The 22,763-nt window shown below is 45.7% G+C and overlaps 1 protein-coding gene across 1 annotated transcript; it reads left to right on the top strand.

Annotated features, from left to right (window-relative positions):
- The first annotated feature begins 1 nt into the window (after nt 1).
- On the top strand, nt 2–21,639 carry DENND11 (DENN domain containing 11). The gene is made up of 9 exons (XM_053404972.1): nt 2–272; nt 12,860–12,959; nt 13,947–14,105; nt 15,127–15,274; nt 16,259–16,397; nt 18,095–18,226; nt 19,460–19,610; nt 20,410–20,478; nt 20,988–21,639. The coding sequence occupies exons 1-9, from the start codon at nt 35–37 to the stop codon at nt 21,181–21,183; spliced, it is 1,332 nt and encodes a 443-aa protein (XP_053260947.1). The 5' UTR covers nt 2–34; the 3' UTR covers nt 21,184–21,639.
- Nucleotides 21,640–22,763: the final 1,124 nt, after the last annotated feature.

The following is a 22,763-nucleotide window of genomic DNA, read 5'->3' as shown; positions in this document are numbered from 1 at the left end:
GCCGCAGCTGGCTGGCTGGTTGGTTGGCTGGGCCATGGTGGAGCAAGCCGACGACGCGCCGCTGCTCTTCTGGGCCGAGGGCCCGGCCGTCTCCCTCCCGGAGTCCGGCGAGCCCGGCGGCTGGGGGGGCTCCTGCTCTGGCGTCAAGGGGGAGGCAGCCGCCGGCGGTGGCGGCGGCCCCGGCGGGCGCCTCCAGGAGCAGGAAGGAGCCGAGCAGGTGGAGGAGGACCAGATCTTGGCCGTGTTCGTGGTCACCTTCGATCCCCGCACGGGTAAGGGCTGCTTGCAGCGGAATCGCTTAGGGATGCCCTCGCCGGATCTCCCTTTCCCCCGGTGGAGGAGGAAGGGACTCGGATTTGCACCCATCCCCCCCCCTTGACATCCCGGGTTGTGCGTGGTGGTGGGTGCCTTTACAGCAGCAAGACCTCAATAGAAGCTTGTGTGTGTGTGGTCTCTCCCCCTTTGGGTTGCTTTCTGGCAGAACCGAGTTCCTCTGACCATGCACAAAGGGCGCTCCCCTGGCCCTCCTTTAAGCTGCTGCTGCAGGTCGGCATACACCTTCCCAGGAAGGAAACCAACCGGTAGGTTGGCATTAGGGATGTGTCACCTCTTTTCCTTCTACCTTATGATGCCCATAGAGATTCTTAAGATATCAGCCATGAAGATATCAGCCATGGGCAGGGAAGGTGACTTGCACCTGTTTGCTTTTCCACCAGGCTTTTCCTAATGGAAAACTTAATAGTGTCTCCACCCTCTGTGAGTCATGGATGCCCTTCGTGGCAGTCACCTCAGTGGTGGCTGATGATGTCCGTTGAGGATGAAAGGTCTGATTGGTTGTAAGCAGACAAGGCAGGCAGGTGGGGCCTGGCTGAGGGCAAACTGAGGCTAGTGGGACAGTGCCATGTTTGCCCCAATTGTGTAGCATCCCCCTCCCACACAGGTATCCTTCGGAAGACATCTCCAGAGATGGAAGGGGATAGAGTCATACGCTGTCTACCCACTGTGTTCAGAGAGGCCCTGTTGGAAGCAGTAGGGCCTGCACCATTGACCCTTGACCTCTCAAACTGCAACTTCAGGGTACAACTCCAGGGGCTTAGCCCAAAGCATTTGGATGCCTGGTGTGAAAAATACACATGGTCCCCCCTTCCCCACTGGTGCATCCATGAACATGGCGCTTGATTCTCTGGGACGTTTTCCAGTGGAAGTGTCATTGAATTGCACAAGTGCACAGTTGTGCTTGTTCTGGTGGAGCTGTCCCAAGAGGACTTCCTAGTACCCTTAAATGCCCAGGTTGGTCTGTCCGTCTCTGCTGCTCTTAATGGCAGACATGAAGGGATTTCTCTCTCTCCATCTCCCATAATACTTGGAATTACCCAATTACATTGATGGGTGTTGATTGTGGATGGACAAAAAGGGTGTATCGCTTCTCACTACGTATCTTAACTTGCAACCAGGGTAGCCAATGGGGTATCCTTCAGATACTGGTGGACTACAACTCCCATCAACCACAGCCATTGGCCATGCTGCTTGAGACTGATGGGATTTGTAGTCCAGCATCATCCAGAAGCACTGCACTGCCTTACACAATGCGCTGCCACAGAATGTAGCAATGAGCTGTGGGTTTGTTTAGGTAGCTTTTGGGGAGGATCAAACAAATTCGCGGAGGAAGACGGGTCTTACCAGCCATTATGGCTAAAAGGAGCCATACTGTTCTGAGGCAATATGCCACAGACTACCAGTTTCTGAAGACCAAATAACAAGGGAAGGCTGTTGCCTTCAAGCGCTGCTTGTGGGCTTCCCAAAGGTGTCTTATTGGCCACTCTGGGAAGCGGAATGATGGACTAGATGGGCCTTGGGTCAGACCCCATTGCATTCTCACCTGCAAAGTTGAAGATATCTTTTCTGTTATGTTCTGTATGAATGTTACCAATTAGGAGTAGTTGGAAGGACTGTCTTAAGCCGATATAGTATGAAACCTGTTAGAGGTCACCAGCGTGCTTGCAAAGCCATTCCCTGTAACCAGAAGGGTCCCTTCCCTTCTGGCTGAAATGGGTAAATTCTGTTGTTGCCCATTGGAAATGTTGTGGGGTGCCAGCAATAGTTTATCCGGTTTGCAAATGTGCCCATTGGCACAAAAAGGTTGGCAACCCTTGTGTTAAAATGAGAGATTTGTGGCATCAGAAAGCTCCCAAATGCTATTGATCCTGGATGTCCTGCTCTTTAACTCCAGCTTTACAAGGATTGTTTGTGGTTACTTGGCTGGTGGGGAGAAAAATATTCTGCACATGCTTAAAGGCATTGACGCATATTCCTGGAGTAATCTTTGTTTTTGAACATTAACAGGAAGAATTAAGCCCAGCCTTGCTTTTGTAAGGATAAGCAAAACTGAGTACCATTTTCACTGTGAAGTTTCTGCAGCGTGAATCTTTTTGGAGTGGCTCAATATTTCCTCATTTCTTGTGTTGTGTCCTTTACCTACATCCTGTTGCATGAATATGTGGCAGGTTTTCAACAGTTTAAACAAGTTCTTTGGAAATATATGCAAATTGTGTGGGTTTTGTTTTTTAAAATTGTTTCCTGCTTTTTCACTGGAGGTTACTGAAGGCAACTAACAACAATAATGCAATGAAATATATTAAAAATAGATATAGAAATAGCTGTGAAATACACCATTTAAAAACAAGACAGGTAAAAAAACATCAGTCATTTAAAAAACCTAGTGAAAACCAGTTTCAGTATGTTCACAAGCCGGCTTGTAGGCCAAAAGCCTGTTTAAGTAAAAAAACATTTTGTCTAAATAAAAAAGATAACATCATAGCTGCTGCAAGATAGGGTGACAGCTGCCAGCTTGTCTTTAAAAGAGGATTAGATAAAACTCATGGGGGATAAGTCTATCAGTGTCTACCAGCTAGGTCGATCATGTTATGGGAGGCAATATGAATACCAGTTTCTGGAAACCTCAGGTGGGGAGACTGCAATTGCACTCAGCTTCTGCTTGCAGGAATCCTAGGGGCATCTGCCAGGTGAAAACAGTGAGAAGCCTTTGACCCTCTCTAACATGACGACGGGGTGATCTCCCGTTTATCGGTCCCTGCTCCTGCCAACCTAGTAGTTCGAAAGCACATCAAAGTGCAAGTAGATAAATAGGTACCGCTCTGGGGGGAAGGTAAATGGCGTTTCCGTGCGCTGCTCTGGTTTGCCAGAAGCGGCTTAGTCATGCTGGCCACATGACCCGGAAACTGTACGCCGGCTCCCTCGGTCAATAAAGCGAGATGAGCGCCGCAACCCCAGAGTCGTCCGCGACTGGACCTAATGGTCAGGGGTCCCTTTACCTTTAACATGGCTCTTAAGCTCTTATTTAGCCTTTTTAGGCCTTCCTAAAATGACCTGGGTATCCTACAATGACAGTCCTACAATTCTTCTTGTATGGAATAAAGTCCTATTGAACTTGAGCAAAAACGCTAAAGGATTGGGCTGCGTTCCAGCTGATTCTTTTTCCAGGGTAACCTGTAGCATTGGCCGATGCCACGCTCGCCTTCAACAAGTTCGTTCAAGTAGCTTATATCTTATTTGGTCCTAATTCAGGTATTGATGGCTCACCTCCCTGCCCATGCTCAGCCAAGGCAGTTTACATACATGCATCCAGTTTTGTCTTAGCCACTTGAGTTGGCCTTGCTTGAGAGACTGTGGAGTGGCTTCTTGCTTTTGTGAAGCTCAATAATTAATGCTTCGCTTGAAGAGCACTTAACTTCAAGGGTTCTTTAAATGCCTTGCAAATTCCCGAGCCATGTGGTGCAAAATCTGCTGGGTTGATTATGAAACCTGTAATGAAAAGGTTGTGGATAGGTGTGTGATGGCGTGTTAGATCGTTCTTGGGATGTTGCTTCTGGTGGTGTCCGCATGGCTGCTATGTTTGGGGCGGGTTGAGGAAAGAAGTACTTGCAAAAGGAGCATGGTGGTCTCTAATCCTCCTGTTTGGTGAGGCTGCCTTTTCTCTCCCTCTGTGTTGGAAGTGCTTGGAGGGTGACTTCAGACTTCATATGTGTTCGGTGGTAGGGCTGGGAATATGGAGAGCTGCTGCTAGTCATCGTAGGCAGCAATGGACCAATGGTCTGATCTCAGTACAATCCTACCTTGGATTCTGAATGCCTTGCGAGCTGAATGTTTTGGCTCGCGAATGCCACAAACCCGGAAGTGAGTGTTCTGGTTTGCGAACCTTCTTTGGAACCCGAACGTCTGTTTTCGGAAGCCACACTTTGGTTTCCAAATGTTTTGGAAGTCGAATGGACTTCCGGAACAGATTCTGTTTGACTTCCGAGGTACCACTGTATAAGGCATCTTCCCATGTCACTGTATTCTCCTGCAACTTTGCCCACATCTTTTTGTCCCCTCTGTTGCCTTCCCTGAGTTTTGGCTGCAAGTCTGTCCCTTGGATGTCTTCGAAAAAATGGTGGAGTCATTTGTTGGTCATTTATGAATGTAGACAGGCTCGCAGACAGTACCAGCCTCAACCAGACTACAGTGAGAAGTGGGGTTTTTTGTTTTTGTTTTTAGTATCCATGGGTTAAGCACTAGTGAAAAATTCAAATTACAGTTTATGGATTTATGTCTACTTGCACAAACAGTCGAGCCGCAGTGCTGTCCAAATATGCAAATACAAATGCATTTAAAAGTACAAGGAAGTTATAGCAAGATGTCATTTCTAGATATTAAAAAATAAAATGATTAATGACGAAACGGTAGCTTAAATATCACACAGGCTAGGATAGCAGTTTTAAATAGAAACACCATGCACTGTTTTCTCACATCCCCTCATGTGACAAAGTTCTTTTGCCTCTTCTTCTGTGGAAGGAAGCGAATGACAACATCAACAGACTCTCTCTCCCCCCTCCCCTTTCGCCTTACCAGTTACGTTCTTTGCGAATGTTGAGGAATGGGAGGAAGTAAAGTCTGGATTGCCTCGCTATTATTTCCCTGACCACAAATTTGCAGTTCTAATCTTGGGGCTGCTTTTGGGCTCAATTGAAAGTCTTCCTGATGTCAGAATTAGTCACTTTGTGGAGGACTTTCCTTATCCCCTGCAAACACGCGCTATCAGTTAACATCAGCGGCTACTATTCAGAATGTCTGTGGCCACATTCGCAGCGAACATTTCCTGGAGTGGTTTGGCACTCAGTCCTTCTTTGCAGAGAACTCTGAGAACTCTGCAGCTCTGTCAGGGGGATAGGGGTCCCCTAGTAACTCTCAGCACCCGTCACAAGCGACAGCTCCTAGGATTATTCGAGGGAAGCCATGGCTGCTTAAAGTGTGTAACTGTACGGTATGAAAGTGTCAGAGGCAGCGCAAATACCAGTTACAGGTGAACTGCAGTAGGAGGGGACTATTGTGCTCCTGTCCAAGATCTAGACCTCTTCCCTTAGGGTAGAACTTGCAGTGATACCCAAATTCCCGCTGTTTAAACTGCCTTGTTTAGTTGTGGGAAGCGTTTTTCTTTCCCCATAGTCTCAGTGCTCTAATGAGTACGGTATGGAATGCACTTGTGCCAGGGTTGTGGGCAGGGTGGATAAAAATCAATGATTAATAATAATAATAATAATAATTGGATTTTTAAAAATTTAAATCATTTTTTTTGATTTAAATTGGATTTTTAAAATAAAATGCTTTTGAAGGAAAAATCTTTCTAAAGATAGTTTTCTGTTTAAGTTACATTATAGTCCAAACTCTATTCATCAGGAAATAAGGATTTGTTTTAAGTTTTTCATGTGTGCTAAAACTCCGTCTAAGTTTTTTTTAAAAAAACAAACAAAAACATGGATACATATGCTACATATATATGGATACATATGTTATTGCTTTAGTTAAATAAATTGTTTAACTAAACTAAACTAAATTAAACTAAACTAAACTAAAATTGTTAGTTAAATTGTTTAAATTGTTATTAAGGAAATGATTATTTTCTCCTTTCAATAAAGTACATCAGAAAAGTTGTCCAAATATAAACAGTTCACTTGTTAAACCTCAAAACAATTTCGTAATTATCTCTCTATGTATTTCTAATAGTATAACCAAATCAGTCATTTTTTATATAACTGTATTATTCCAAAAACGAAACCTTCCTCTGGTTGTAAATATTAAGATTATACCAGCAAGAATGAGTCTTTTTGTAAAAAAGAAAAGAAAAAAAGATTTAAATCAAGTCTTACTGACTAGTGATTTAAATAAAATCCAACCTGGTTGTGGGAGTAATTTATGGGTGCATCTCCTCAGTGAGGCGCATGCCATTCCATTTTATAAATACTGTTGTTTTGGCTTTATCGTTGTGTGTGCATTCCGCAGAACGCAAGAGAGAAGTAGAAGCTGAAACAGGGAAGGGAAAAAGTTTAACTGGGAACTCATCTGCACTTTACATTTAAATTGGTATGATACCACTTGTGGGAAACCAAGGGTCAAGACTGTTTAAAGGGGCATGAGAAGGCTTCAGATGTATAGTGCAGGTGTGACCTAGATATTTGCTGTTTGTGGGAAGAGTGCAGAAGCACCTCTCTTCTCTGCCCAGAAGAAATAACTATGTAATGACCCCTGTCCTTTCTTTACCTGAGTCCACTGTTAGACAGAATGAAGCAGTCGCCTCAGGTGGTTGATTCTGGAAGTTATGAAAGGGCAGCAAATTGTTCACTATTTAATTTATTATTACAGTGGGTTAAGAACTTAATTCGTTCCGGAGGTCTGTTCTTAACCTGAAACTGTTCTTAACCTGAAGACCACTTTAGCTAATGGGGCCTCCCGCTGCTGCCGTGCTGCCAGAGCACGATTTCTGTTCTCATCCTGAAGCAAAGTTCTTAACCCGAGGTACTATTTCTGGGTTAGCGGAGTCTGTAACCTGAAGCGTATGTAACCTGAAGCGTATGTAACCCGAGGTACCACTGTATTGTATTTTCACTGCCAGGGGAGAAATGGGGGAGGCGTTTGTGGACTTTTCTGCTTGCGGTGCCAAAACGTTTTGATTGGCTTTGTGTGCTGTGTGCTTTGACTGGAATCAGGGCACCATTCACTGCTTGGACTTGGGTTGCAAAATGTTTTGGGTTGGTTCTGTCTGGGTCAGCTTCAGCCGATATTGGACTGTGGCTTGGCCAGATGTGGGGGGTCTGGAGCACCTTATTAGACCCGTGTCCTCAAGTTCCCTCCTGCAGATTGATGCTTTGCTGTCACTGACACCAGGTATTGGATGACTGCATGGAGCAGCTATAAAAACAGAAAAAGACCGAGGGATTCCTCAGCCTCCCATCACCGTGGTTTCCCTTCCAGTGCTGCCATGTGCAGGGCTGGAGAATAATGCATAATAGCCAAGCCTCTCTACCTTCAAATCTCTATGGTAGGATACCATCTATTGCTGCACTGCTTGGCTGACATATGCCATTGAACATGCAATAAGAACATAAGAGCTTGCTGGATCAGGCCAGAGTCCATCCAGTCCAGCATCTTTCTCTCACAGTAGCCAACCTATGGGAAACCAGCAAGCACGGCCTGAGTACAAGGGCACTTTCCTCTCCTATGGTTTCCAGCAACTATTGTTTCATTGGGTTTGTGACTCCTGGACTCAGGGTTTGGGTGAAAACTTGCTTTAAGGAGCAGTCCTGTTCTGTTGCAAAGGCAATAGATTATTTCAGACGCATCCCAAGTTTGAGTCCTGAGGAGTCTCACACCCAACCTCCTCTCCCTTTTCTCTCTCAAGGCTATCCTGGTTTGCAGGCGTGTGAAACCATGGTTTGCCTGTTTGGACAAAAACCAGGAAACTATGATTTGCAAGAAACCCAAATAGGACGTGATTATCTCCAGACATGAGGGGAGTAAGGGGAGCAAACACACTGGCCTGATGCCCACTTGTGTGGTGTCCAAACTACGTATATTTTGGCTTTACGTTAGAACAGCCCCAGGGTTACTTATCCTGTCTCAGTGAAGGTGAGGGGGAAACTGCCAGAAGAGCATTTCTAATAATCTAGCTTTTATGAACAGGGTTCAAATGAGGGAGCGAGGGTGTGGGTTCAGTAATCCCGTCCCACCCCACCACCCCCAAATGACCAAAAGAACCCAAGCACCCTCATTCTTGTTTCAGACAGCTGCGTCCTCCTCAAAGCAAACAAAACTAATGACTTACGAGGCTTCTAATTAAAGCACTGAGCTTGCTTGACACAGCACACATCTTCCTACTTGGCATGTTATATATCTCACACACACACACTTGGTGTGACTTGGTGAGAAAATGCCTTTCCCAGAGGAGGCTGACCATCTGTTCGGAGCCATTAGCCAAACTTACCTGCGTCTGCCAGGCAAGGGCTTGCCTCAGCACCTTGCTCCATGAGCGTGAAATGGGTGACGTGGCAAGAAAAATGTGCGTCTGGGTGAGTAGGTGGGGAGAGATACAAATCAGTTGGGCAAGACAAAAAACAAACAAAGGAGTGACTTCATGTGAGCCTGCCGGGCCTAGGGGAGAGAGCAGGAAAGGGATAAATGTTTCCCAAGCATTGGACACACTATTTTTCAGGATTTGGGAGGGGGCGGGGGGGGGGGGGAGAGAGGTCTACTGTACCCAGCACTTCTTGGGCTTTAATGCCCAGGCTGCTTGTTTGTTCTCTTGATTGCATTTATGAGAACTGGAATTTTTGCTGGATTGTCTGTAAATTTGGTTCTTTTATTATTTTGGTTTATTGGGGTGTTGTGTGGGGGTGTCGGTATGCATCTTTTAACGTTGTGTTGTGTACCGCCTTGGGAGCCTTCGGGTTGAGAGGCGGAATACAAGCTGAAACAAGAGAATAAGTGGTTTATACATTTGGTCACCCAGTTCCAAATCTAGCTGTCTTCATCTGTCGAACTGGTGCAGTTAAAGCACCAGTTTTGAACAGTTTACTATACCACTTCGTCTCTCATCCCCGTCCCCGCCACACCTCTAATCAAGATCAGGTTTTCATTTATAGTTAAACAGAAAGGATGAGAGTGCCAGAACTTGAACCCATAGCAGGCAGAGATGCGGCTAAGTGGTTTAACAAGTTGCCACCACAGCCCTGTTTAGCGTCAGTATTCTTCCTTCCTACCTCCCCATCCTGTTCCTTGTGTTTGTTCTGCTTAAGACAAACACAAATTTGGAGGTGAGATAACGCTCCAGGCAGCTGAGCATTTCATCCTGGCAAACAAGCTCTTCTCTCCGCTTCCCACACCCAGCTGTTCATCTCCAAACCTTTCGGAAAACTGGTGCAACTCCCAGCTATACAGAGTCAGGGAAGCTCATTGGAGAACCTTGGGACATTCATTGCCTCTCAGCCTAACCTACCTTGCAGAGCAGTGTTAGAAACTCGGATATATAAGCTAATTCCCAAATGCCACCTTAAACACTAATTAATGTCACTGCAAGGGAATGTCGATATGATATGATACGATATGATACAATAATCTTTATTGTCATTGTCCCATACAGAACAACGAAATTGAAAAGAAAAAAAATTCTGCATAAGACATTCAAAACCAACAAGCCTGCCATCCCTAGATAGTCTAGTCTAGTCTAGGCAACTCTCTCTCTTTTGCAATGAATTATTATTATTATTAATTTATTATCAATCATTTCATTTCTATATCGCTTTATATTTTAAATAAAAAACCTCAAAGCAGTTTACAACACATTCAGACATCAAATAAACCAATCCAGAATAAAATTCAAGCTTCCAGGAAAATATTTCAGTTCCTTTTCTAAGTGACATTTTGCCTTCCCCATATCTATTTACCTACTTAATTTATAGAGCTGCCGCTACCCTAGGAAGACAGTGTGGTGTAGTGGTTAGATTGTCGGACAAGGACATGGGAGATCTGGGTTCAAATCCCCACTCAGTCATGAGGCTCACTGGGTGACCTTGGGCCAGTCACAGCCTCTTTACCAGGGTTGCTGTAGGAATGAACTGAGGAGGGGGGGGGGTGAACCACATTCTACTTGGAGAAAAAGGTGAGATATAAATGCAAATAAATAAGCACCTGCTTAAGAAAGGTTGGGGGGAACAGGCAGGTGGAGATGTCAGCCGCCAACCTATCATCCAGAGATCTCAACTTGGTCGCAGCTGGACCTGCGCCAGTCGCAAAACGTTCCTGGCCCCTGGCTAATTTCTAACACTGTTGTGGGGATTAAAAAAGGTGGGGAGAGCGGCAAACATCACCTTGAGCTCCTTGAAGGAGAAGGTCGGATATCAAGGGAATAAATACATCCATAAACTCCCATTATTCCCCACCTATTTGCCAGTGCTGACTGGGACTGATGGGAGTTGGACTCCAGTAGTGTCTGGAAGGCCACAGGTTCCACATCCCTGAATGATCAGATGTTCTTCAGTGTATTTTGTTGTAAAAGGAGGAATCAGAAGGAGGCCACTTGCTTGAGGTGAGGCACAGCTTCTCAAGTCAAGTAGTTAGATACCAGAATGAAAGATGATGCATGTTAAACAGGCAGCTCTTGGGAGAAAGAGAATGTGGTTTCTGTAATAATAATTTTCTGCTGCCTACTAAGTTAAGACGGCTGAATGTATGAAGGTTTTCTTTCCGTGAAGCAAATAATATTGCTTAACTAGGCACAGGGCTTACTCAGGCTCCTGAAGGAACATGATAGGCAACGCTTGATTTCAGCAGCTAAATATAATTTTATTGATCAATGTTTGCGCATGCAATGAGAAATTTCTATATAAAACACAACCCGATTGGCAATGACATAATAGCAAAGCTATTGACATCTTTGTGGGCTTGATAGCTTTTCCAGTGTACGGATCCCAGTGGATACAGGGTTGTTGGTTTTTTAGGGCAGTGGATTGGAACAGGGAAAATAAAGCTGTTATTTTTGGGGCCTAGCTTGTCATTTCTGCCCATCTGAGATAAACAGCCTGCAATCATCAGCTAAAATTTACAACCGTTGCAGTGGGTGCTTTTCAAGTATTTTCCCCACCCTTTGCTATGCTGGTCGTGTTTCACCTTGAAAAGTATTGAGTGTGGCAGCGTCTATTTTGAGGATCAGCCTTCGCAGTCTCTCCTGGAGAAAAAAATGTTGTGTTTTTGGTGGAGCTAGGTTTCGTAAGAGGCAACCTTCAATCAACGTCACCCTTGTGACTAAGTTCACCCAGGTGGCGGTGTGGTGTGGAAAGCCAGTCTGATACCGTGGTTAAGAGCAAGCATAGGCAAATTCGGCCCTCCAGATGTTTTGGGACTACAACTCCCATCTAACAGGACCAGAGGTCAGGGATGATGGGAGTTGTAGTCCCAAAACATCTGGAGGGCCAAGTTTGCCTATGCCTGGTTAAGAGTGTCAAATCATGACCATGGAGACCTAGGTTCAAATCCCAACTCGGGTGTGATGGACCGGTTGGATATGGAGGAGTGGTGGGAAGCAACAGTTGGGGAACCCCCAAGGGAAGAAGGCTCAGAGCCTGGGGAGTGGTGGTGAGACGACGATCAGTGGGCAGAGGGAGAAGAGGGAACAGACTGGGAAGAGGTGTCACAGGCTGAAGAGGTAACAGGACTTAGTGAGCAGGAAGAGGCTGTGGCAGAGAGCAGTCCAGAAGCAAAGGCAGAAGCAGAGGATGGAGATAAGGCGGGCCAAGAGCCAGAGCTGGTGAGGAACCACAGGTGTCTCCCTCTCCTGCTGCAACTAGCTCCCTCCCTTCCCCCTTGGTCTCCCAGAACCAAAAGAGGCATGAAAAGGGTTGAGAAGTTAGCTTCACACAGGCAAAGTTTCAGATTGCATGGGGAAAACCCTGGAGAAGAGGGGACTTAGGCAGCTGTGGGGAGGCAGGGGCCTGCAGCCTCCTCAACTGCTTCATGGGGGCAAGACCGACCAGAGATGAGTTGTTGTTCTCATTAGGCCTGGCACTCCTGTGCAGACCCTGTTTTTTCCTAATAAAGAGTCAACTCCAACTTGCTCCGTGTGATTTACTGGTGGCTGGCTCCTGTCATCAGACGTGGAGCTCACTGGGTGACCTTGGGCCGAAGCACTTTCTCAGCCTAACCTACCTCACTGGGTGGTTGTGAGGATGACACAAGCTCCTCCGATGAAGGGCTGGATAACTGTGTAATCAGTAAAGATAACTAAAAGGACAAGGGCGCAGGAGAGGCACAGATTTTAAGGAGGGACTATAACTCAAGAGGACTGAGCAGAGACAGGTTTTCCATGTGGAAGATAGATGGCATCTCCACTTTAAAAGGATCAAGTCAAAAGTCTATCTTTGCCTTGAGAGTTCTGGCCTGTCAGAGATAGCCCTATTGCACTAGATGGACTTATATAAACATTTTAACCCCACTTTTCAGCTGACAAAGGGCTCCCAAAGTGCCTTTCAAATATCTCTATTAAATCAGCTCCTGCGCCCAGACTTGCAGTCTAAAAGACACGACACAAGAGGAAAAGAGATTGGGCAGGAGGAGGGGGTGAAAGCGAGCTCAGGCATTATATCTTATTTACAGAGTGCTTGTAAAGACCAGCAGCAATGGAAAACTGTTCAAGGAGGGAAGGAGGCAAAAACTGCTCTTCTTTCAGCTGAGCTGATGGAGTGGCCCTGCTTCCCATCTTTCTTTCTGCTCTATAATAATCATAATCATTTATTTATACCCCACCCATCTGGCTGGGTTTCCCCAGCCACTCTGCTTGGATCTGAGAGGTTGGTGTGGGACTCTTGAGTTGAGGAGCAGTTTGCCATTCGTAGCCTCTTCTTCCTCCCCATGGCTAGCAGAATTAATGACCTGGCATTGACGGTTGTAGGCACGTCTGCATAATACGTTCAGGCCAATTGCCTTGGTGTTTGTGCCCAGGTGTGTGTTCATCTGCGTTCTCTCCTCTCCTCCACAGGTAACATGGTTGAGTGGTGTTTGCCGCAAGACATTGACCTGGAAGGCGTCGAGTTCAAATCCATGGCCAGCGGGTCCCATAAAGTTCAGTCGGATTTCATGTGAGTGTACAAAACGTCCCCAGGGTCCTGCTTGTGCTGTTCAGTTGTGCGTGTCCTTTCGGCACAGACTGCCCCTGATGAAATGGACGAGGCGATTACCATTGTAGACTAACAGCGTATATTTGTTATATAATCATTTATTTGTTGAATTTATACCCCGCCCTTACTCTCCTGTTTGAGTGCATATTGCAAGGGCTTTGGGGTGTGTGTGGGGGGGAGGGAAGGTTTGCTCTGTGCACAGATACCCACACCAGCACCTGGTTGATGCAGATGGAGTTACCCGTTGGAGGCAGCCCATTAGTTGTGAGCAGAGCCAGAGCTGATGGCGGGGAGAGCCCAGAGACTAAACGTTCTGGATTAACTAGCCCAGCATAAAGACTGCCCTCCTTCAACTCTCATCATGGTGCTCTCAAATTAGAACCCTTATGGTTTTGATCTATGGGCTACTTTTAAAATGAGGATGGATTTTAAATTGCATTTTAACCTGTATTTTAAATTGTGCCCCCCCCCGTATGTTTTTACTGTAATTTTACTGGTGTTAGCTGCCCTGAGCCCGGCTCTGTCTGGGGAGGGTGGGGTATAAATAATAATAATAATAATAATAATAATAATAATAATAATAATAATAATAATAAATAAATTTCCTAGTCCTGGGCAGGTCTACTCTGAAGTAAGGCCAACTTGGTTTCATGGAGTAACTCTCAGAGAACTATGCAGAGGGATTTATTTTCTTGTAGCACAACAGACCAATCCAGCTGCTGTTCTGGAAAGCAAGCAAATGTGATTCGCGTCCAAATTCAGTGCGTCTTTAGTGCACACACATGCGCATCTGGAAAAATCATAGAATTGTAGACTTGGGAGAAACTCTGAGGGTTATCTAGTCGAACCCCCTGCAATCCAGGAAGCACCGTGTCTCCATCCTGCTTTCCCTGCATGCCTTCCCCAATCCAGTTTGCCTATTTATTCCCATTCTATCTTCCTTTCCAGTTACTTCCGGAAAGGCCTTTGCTTCGGCTTGGCCTGTTTCGCCAACATGCCTGTGGAGAGCGAGTTAGAGCGTGGCGCTCGGATGAAGTCTGTGGGGATTCTTTCTCCATCCTACACCCTGCTGTATAGATACATGCACTTCCTGGAGAACCAGGTCAGGTACGTTATTAGAAAAAAAGGGAGCATGGGAGGGAGGTTGTTACTGGACCATAAAGTGGTTCGGGAGAAATGTTTAGTTTGTGCTGGAATACCGTGGTGGCTTTTCTGGGATGGTTTCAGATGTGACTTGGATGACCCGCTTTGCCAAGTCATTTTCCAGCGGGGACGCGTAGAAGTCAGACCACCTCTGTTGTCTTTTAGGCACTTGTTGAAGATTCTTCTCTTTCTAACAAGCCTCCCAAGTGAATGTTGTTGGTATATGTACTGAACATGAAACAAATTACAGTGGTACCTCGGGTTAACTACTTAATTCGTTCCGGAGGTCCGTTCTTAACCTGAAACTGTTCTTAACCTGAAGCACCACTTTAGCTAATGGGGCCTCCTGCTGCCACCGCACCGCCCAAGCACGATTTCTGTTCTCATCCTGAAGCAAAGTTCTTAACCTGAAGCACGATTTCTGGGTTAGCGGAGTCTGTAACCTGAAGCGTATGTAACCTGCGGTACCACTGTCTATATATGTAATTGTAGTTTTAATGGTTTTATGCACAATGCCTTTTTTTGCTTTTATAAATGCAGTCGTTTTGACTGTTTTTATGTTTGCGATTGTTTGCAACGCGCTCTTGTTTCATTGCAAACCACCGCAAGGTGCCTCGTAGGAAGCAATTCGTAAGTGAAATACATAACGGCACTGAAAAGACGCATGCATGGAGGCTGGATGCTACTGTTTAGGCCACCAGGTGCTTAAGCATGGAAGCTGTGCTGCACCAGGAGCCATGTGGGAGGGTGCTGTTTCACTCAGGTCCTGCCTTTTTGGCTTCCCATAGGCATCTGGTTGCTCCCTGTGTGAACAGCAGGTTCATCCTGCGTTCTTATAGGAAAGGAATCATGTGACCACCAAAGAGCCAGAACTGGCAGGAGGGACCAGCAGGTGCCACTGATGCAAAACTGATAGTGTTGGCTTGCAAATGGAGGGTTGTTCTCTGGTTACCCTTTGTGACTTGCTTTTCTGCTTGCCTTACAGACATCAGCTGGAGATGCCAGGGCATTACTCTCACCTGGAGGCATTTTATGACGACAAGAAAGGGGTCCTCCCTGCTGGCACTCTTGTTTCCCAGCAAACCGTCCACTGGCTGCCTTCCATCCACAGATACATGTACCCAGAGATGAAGGTGAGAAATAGGCTGCGGTTATTGAGCTTCGCATGAAACAGAGCGTGCCAATGATCCACACTGGTCAGATGCCACGAAGTAGCTTTAGCTAGCGGCCAAGATGGATCCCTGGAGGCCTCTTGCATTCTGTGACAGTAGGGCATGAAACTTAATTTTTTGCAAATTTCTTCATTGTGAGGGGCCTTTAAAAATGTTTTTGGATGTTAGTAATTCAAAGCTGACATTATGTTTGTGATTGGGCACATTTAGCTTGGTAAGTCTTACGTTTGTTGAAGAAGCACATAAACTGCTTTTGGAAAACCGAATAATTTTAATTTTGCCTTCTGAAGATGTCATTTACTGCTAAATAAATAAATAGATAGATAAATAAATAATAATATAAATATATACAACTATAAGTACTTGGCAATCATTTTTTAATGATCTCTCTGCAATTTTGCACATATTTTACTTACCAAGCAAAACCAAATTATATTAATTTAACCAAAATATATTGAATTCCCAAGTCAGGTTACAACTTATTAGCAGCTCTCATTTTGGAATTTGGAAAGTTGGGAAATTCAGTGCACTCTATCACCCAGTTTACTGCTCTAATTCACAACGAGGAGTAGAGCAGGTGTTCTACAGAAAAGTGTTTTTATTTGTTTGTTTCTTCCATTTTTATCCACCTCCGTCTCCTCCTCCAAAGAGTTCAGGGCAACGTACATGAATCTTCCCCACCTTCCGCAATGTACCCTCACAACCTTGTGTGTTAGGATAAGCTGAGAGGGAGGTTTTGCCCAAGGTTGCAAAGTGAGCTGTGTGGTCCATTGCTTCTGTTTGCCTGAAAGGATAGAAGTTTCTGGACATTCGAAGCTCCAGGGTACTTCTCCTCCCCTTTCTTGGATCTGTTGTTTGCAGTCATCACCTCAGCAGCAAAAATGGGAGCCATCTTGTATCTGTTTCGTTGCTAACTCCCTGCTCTGTTTTTTTATCTGGCTGCAGATCACGCACCCTGCAGGCTGTATGTCTCAGTTCATTAAGTTCTTTGGCGAGCAGATCCTGACTCTCTGGAAGTTCGCCTTGCTTCGGAAACGCATTTTGATATTTTCCCCGCCTCCCGTAGGGGTGGTCTGCTATAGAGGTACGTAGAAAATGGGAGATGTGGTCTGTGTTATCAAATCGCGCACGGTGAAAGTTTCTCCCCTCTGCTGTTTGTTTGCTTGTTTCTTTCTAAATGCCCTGCACCAGCAGATTCCAAAGCGGTGTATGAAACTGTGAAAAAAACGTAATCCACACAAGATATTGCTGCAGGTTTGAGACAGCAAACGCAAAACAAAATGCAGCGAGAGAAAAGAAATGCCTGCAGCCAGAACAAAACAGGGGCAGCATTTCAAAAGATCTGAATGCTAATCCGCAGGTTGTCACATCTGACAGCCTATTAACCCCTCTGGTTTCAGATAGTACATGGTAGGCCAGGACACAAATTTCCACGGCCTTCTAGAGGCTATGCTGGCTCATTTACCCAGAGCAAAAGCCTCCAGAGAGGCTAGTTTGGTCAGAACCGAGTATATATATAATTCCAGAGTTAACAATAAATACATTGCTACTGGTAAATGAGCCACCACAGCTGCTAGAGGGCCATGAAAATTTGTGTCCTGGGCTTTTTAGACTTGTCTACTCATATGCTATCTGAAACCATTGGTTGCCCAATGTGAATTTTTTCTCCAGCTCTCCTAACCCTAGTTAGGGCTTTTCTGTGTTTTATAGTGCAACCCTTTGCCTACTCAGCAATAAGTCGCATTGAGTTCAGTGGGACTTACTGCCAGGTAAGTGGGTATAAGATTGCTGCCTTATTGTGACACCTCTTGGCTGAGTTTTGGGCATAATGGCCAGGGGGGAACCAAGCACATTTCTGTGCTCCGTAGGTGAGAAAGTAGAGCTGTTCATTCATCATATAAATCTTAGCTGAGTCCTTGATCTTAGTTGGTACGCTGTGTCTTGTGGAAAGGATCTTCTTACTGATAACTCATCAATTGTTTCATATAAAGAAAAACCAACAGGAGTTTTTTTTAAAAAAGAAAAGATTTGATGATAAAACAAAAATAGCATTTGGATTTTTGTGTGCCTGCTTGCTCATGAGGGCAGCTGTTTCAGAAACGATGAGTGCCTCCACATGGCTCTTTGTTTACAGACTTGGTGTTGTTTCTGCATGCAAGGTTTGCATCCATACAACATTGTACTCATCAAAATGCCATCATATATATATATATATATATATATATATATATATATATATATGGACACGGGTGGCGCCACAGAGCCTAGGACTTGCCAATCAGAAGGTCGGCGGTTCGAATGCCTGTGACGGGGTGAGCTCCCGTTGCTCGGTCCCTGCTCCTGCCCACCTAGCAGTTTGAAAGCACGTCCAAGTGCAAGTAGATAAATAGATACCGCTCTGGCGGGAAGGTAAACGGTGTTTCCGTGTGCTGCTCTGCTTCTCCAGAAGCGACTTAGTCATGCTGGCCACATGACCTGGAAGCTGTATGCCAGTTCCCTCGGCCAGTAAAGCGAGATGAGCGCCGCAACCCCAGAGTCAGCCACGACTGGACCAAATGGTCAGGGGTCCCTTTACCTTTATGTGTGTGTGTGTCTATACACACACACACACACAAACACCCCAAAGTTTTAATCCAGATGTACAGTTTCTACCAAAAATCCAGTGGGTTACAAATAAATAAAAAGGAAACGGCGAATCTGTATCAAAGGCAAGGGAGCAGGGATATGGGGTAGCATTTTGATGAAGACAATGCCATGCCTTCTCTCTGCCCTTGTCTGCAGTTTATTGCTGCTGCTGCCTTGCCAATGTCTCCTTGCCTGGAATCGGTGGGACTGTTCCTGAGTCCAAGCCTTTCTTCTACGTCAATGTGGCTGACATTGAAATGCTGGAAACGGAAGTGTCATATGTGGCCTGTAAGTATGAAGCATCCCATTCAAGGGGGTGGGACAGTCCTCCAGGCCTCTCTAGCCTAGCCCTCAGTACTCTTCCTGAGGCCACGCCCCTTCCTGGCCCTGCTCTGCACCCTCCAGTACCGCTTTGCCTGGCTGGAACAGGCACCTTAACTGTGACATTGAGTGTTGCTTGCCTGGAAGAATGATGGAGAGAAGAGCGTGCATGCATAGGACCCCCTGGCTTTTGTGGGCTTGAAAGGTAGCCTGCTGTACAACAGTAGTAAGACCCACACCCATTGCTCCACCCACTTTTCCTTCTGGCCCTGCCAACCATTGGAATGCGGCCCCCAGAAGATTTCCCATGATGCAGTGCAGCCGAGGCTGAAAAAGGTTCCTCACACCTTTTCTATAGGCACATGTTTGTTTGCTTGCTTTGTCACCCCGAGATTCTCCAGTTCTGCTTGTGCAAGGGTTTGGGCTGAAATCAAGAAGAAACTGTTACATACAGTATTATTATTATTAATAATAATAATAATTAATAATTAATGCTATATTCTTCATCTGTAGATCTCAGGGCAGTTCACAACATAAAATTTCAAAATTTAAAATACAGAAATTGTAATAAAAGTAAGAACAACAACAAACCAAGAATCACCCCTCCCACAACACATTTAAAATCGATATCGATCAGCCAAAGGCTTGGTTGAAGAGGAATGTTTTCGCCTGGCACCTAAGGTGTACAGTGGTACTTCGAGTTAAGAACGTAATTCGTTCTGGAGGTCCGTTCTTAACCTGAAAGTGTTCTTAACCTGAGGTACCATTTTAGCTAATGGGGCCTCCCGCTGCCACCGTGCAATTTCTGTTCTCATCCAGAAGCAAAGTTATTAACCTGAGGTACTGTTTCTGGGTTAGTGGAGTCTGTAACCTGAAGTGTCTGTAACCCAAGGTACCACTGTATAATGAAGGTTCCAGCTGAACTTCCTGGGGGGAGCATTCCAACAATGGGGAGCCACTGCAGAGAAGGCCTGTTCTCGTGTTGCCACCCTCCAGCCCCCTCGTGGAGCCTTGCCTTAACAGTCTGTACCTAAGGGATAATGGGCAGCATTTTCTAAGACTGTGCTGTTTCATTGTGTGTGTGGCTGCATGTGGGGATGCTTTGTGGCAGAGTGGCATCCAAATAAACTGATGGTTATGAATACCGATTTCACTAACGTAGACTGGGCCCAACCCGTTCTCTTCCTCTGTTTCCGGCAGGCACAACGGAGAAAATCTTTGAGGAGAAGCGGGATCTCTACGACGTCTACGTGGATAACCAGAATGTGAAGACCCACCACGAGCATCTGCAGCCGCTCCTGAAAATTAACAGCGCCGACAAAGAAAAGTACCGGAGGCTTAATGATCAGAGGTAGCAGCAGCAGAAGCTTTCCCTGTTGGATTCTCCCCATGGCTTGAGTGTGGGGGCATTGTTTCCGGATTCTTCCCAACTTCTGAGCCCTTCATCTGGACCCCAGAGCATATGTGTGGTCTTGGAGGTCTCTGAGATGACTGGTCTTAAGACCAGGAACGTGAAAATTAATTATTAAAAAAACACACCAAGTGTCAAAATTAAATAGTGTACTTTCCTGAACTTAGACTTCCCTAGCTGTAGACTTCCACCAAATACTCATCTGTTTGCTGTAGTTCAGTGATGGAGAACCTTCATCAGCTTGAGGGCCAAATTTCCTCATGCACAACCTTCAGGGGGCAGCGTGCAGGTAATGAACTAGAGGTAAAAGTGGGTGGAGGCACAGGTGTGACTCTTACCTTGGTACAGTAAAAGCTAGAGATACCCACAGTCGTATCTCCATCCTCCATCCAGAGAAGAGTACTCAAGGATGGCCCAGAGGAGGGTCACTGAGGGGTGTAGCCTGGGAATAGGGGGTGTGGTCCTGGAAGAGTCCTGAACACCAGGCAGAGAGGCCCAGAGGGCTGCATTTTGCACCCGGGTCTAAGGTCCCCCACTTCTGCTGTGTGGCCTTGGTCATCTTGGGGCAAGTTGGGATATAGAGAAAGAGATGGTTGGTCCCCTAGATATACAAGGCTCTCAAGCTCTTCAGACCTTTCTAGATCAATGGCATCACTTAGAATTGCCTTTGGAAGTCTCTGGAGGAGTCATTTGAGAGGCAGCAGTTTTGATGTGACAGTTGTGTTTCTCTGTCATTCAGACAGATGCTGATGTACTCCCAGGAAGTGGACGGAGACTGCAGTTCTTGTGAAGAGGACCTTTTTATCCTGTGAGTTGTTCATGTGGGATTCTTCAGAGCAGGGGTGGGCAGTAGCTATCATGGGATTTACTGGGAGATTTGTGGCAGATCACCAAAGGTTTGGGGCTCCCAGTTGTTTAGCAATAGTGGCAACAAAAGGGGAGCAGCACCCAGTTTTCCCCAAACCATACTGTTTTTCTGTGGGTGGGAGGACTGTAAGGCCTATGGAATTCTGGAACTCAAAACAAAATTCCGGGGCTCAAAATCCTCTCGTTCTGTTTTTGCAGTACTTTCCTGTTGGTGGTTCTGGCAGTCCTAGTAAAAAATAGAGCCTGAAGGTCTGCGTATCTCAACTTTTTTCATTTTTTCGTTATTTTTAAAAAAGTAATATTTTATTAAAACTTCTCCTAATACATTGCAATAAAAACCCCACAAATCTAAACCAAAACAAAGAGAAAAGAAGGCTGGTGTAGTATATCAAAGAGGGGTGCTGGAATGCTTTGGGCTTCACACATCTACATTTCACATTACCTCTGAAGGTTCTTCATGGAGCAGAACAACCGGATATTCCAGACGCTGATGGAGGTGTCAGCCAGCCAGGACAAGACCTTGACAGCTGACCACGCCCGAGGAATGGGCTTGGACCCCCAAGGCGACCGTAGCTTCCTCATGGACCTACTGGAAGTCTATGGCATTGATGTCATGCTGGTCATTGATAACCCTTGTTGTACATAAAGCAGAGAGCGGCGGCAGCAGAGCAGGAGACAGAGAACACAACAAGTGCTAGAGGATGGCAGCCACCTGTTGCCAAGACTACTGGAAGCACCAGGGCAGCTTTGCGGGAACTCACCACAGCTTGAATCGTGAAGGATTGCCTTTTATTTATGAGAACCCTCTACAGAAAGTGTTATTTATATTCACACACACACACTCTTACACACTTTTAATTATCGCTCTTGGAGATAACTTAAGTTGTGGCTTCTCTCTCCCAGGACAGACTGTGCAGTCATACTGCCCCTCATTGTGTTCTGTAAAACTGATAGTCTGCTTCCTTCCTTCCCTTCCTCCCTGCCTGCTCTTAAACAACCCAGCACATGCAGTTGTGAGAGCCTAAATTTGGGTGGGTGGGGAAAGCACTTTACTCTCTTCGGGACCAATGTGATTTTTTAAAAAAATATAACACTGCTTTGAGCCTTCATGATTTGCATAGTTGACCTCCCCCATCAGACTTCCTTTGTGTTCTCTCATAGCGTACACAGTCCTATCACAGTGGTCCCCCAGGTGTTGCCTGATTCTCATCCTCCATCGCCCCCTGACCATTGGGCCATTGCCGGCTGCAGTACATACAGCCTTACCTGGAGGGCCCCAGCCAATGAGCCGCTTTATGCAAAAGATACTTGAATTCTACCTGTATGTTGTGAAAGGGTTAGGCTTTCGTTGGGACAGGTTTTAGGGGGTCAACATTTTCTCCCGTGTCCAGTCATTCAAAAGGAAAAGTCCTTTCCTTCCTTTGACTGAATGATAGGAACAATCTGTTGTTATTGCTTTTTTGACCAGCTTTGTTTAGAAGATCCCACTTGTGAGGAATATCCTTGTTCAAAGTCTAGGTCCAACACCAAGTGACCCCTCTCTCTGCCCCCGCCATCTGCAAGCCAGAGCAGCTGGCTATGGCATTCGTATGGAGCCCCCGGTCGTCTCACAAACTATTGACCCGTACACCACTAATCCACTGCCACCAACCAGGTCCTCCCCGGTAAATCACTTAGTCTCAGTTGGGTTCTCAAGTTAACAACGAAGATTGTAATTTATTGCAAACACACATAAACTTTAAATGCGTTCGAAACACTGTTACCCTTTACCCTATTAGTCTTATTTTATCCTATCTCTAACTCTTCTACCTCCCCTCACACAAGAACCAACTGCACTAACTGTCTCTCTATTTCCATCTGTCTTCCAACTGCTTTTTCCCAACTGTCTAAACCTCTGGCTAAGCCTTTTAAAAACAGGTAGGCTCCGCCTCTGGCTTTTCTATTGGTCTATCCTTTCTCTCCCCCTGTACAGACATTTCCAAAAGAACACGCAAACGCCACACCGACCTTGTTCCTTGCTCTCAGATGTGCTTTGCAGAATCTGCCGGCACAGTCTGCATCTTTAGCAGTGCACATCTCAGCCTTAGTCTGGATTATGTCTGCTTGACTTAGCTCCCCATTTACTTTTTAAATATTATTTAATTTCCTGTCTATCTCAATATATGTACATTCTCCTCGTGCCACAGCTTGGGAGGTTGCCCCTTCTGTACGAAGCAATTTGTGTGC

This window comes from Podarcis raffonei, chromosome 10 (assembly GCF_027172205.1).
Source record: "Podarcis raffonei isolate rPodRaf1 chromosome 10, rPodRaf1.pri, whole genome shotgun sequence".
Classification (NCBI taxonomy): Eukaryota; Metazoa; Chordata; class Lepidosauria; order Squamata; family Lacertidae; genus Podarcis; species Podarcis raffonei.
The sequence above is the reverse complement of the archived record's forward strand: the minus strand, read 5'-3'. Positions and strand labels throughout refer to the sequence as shown.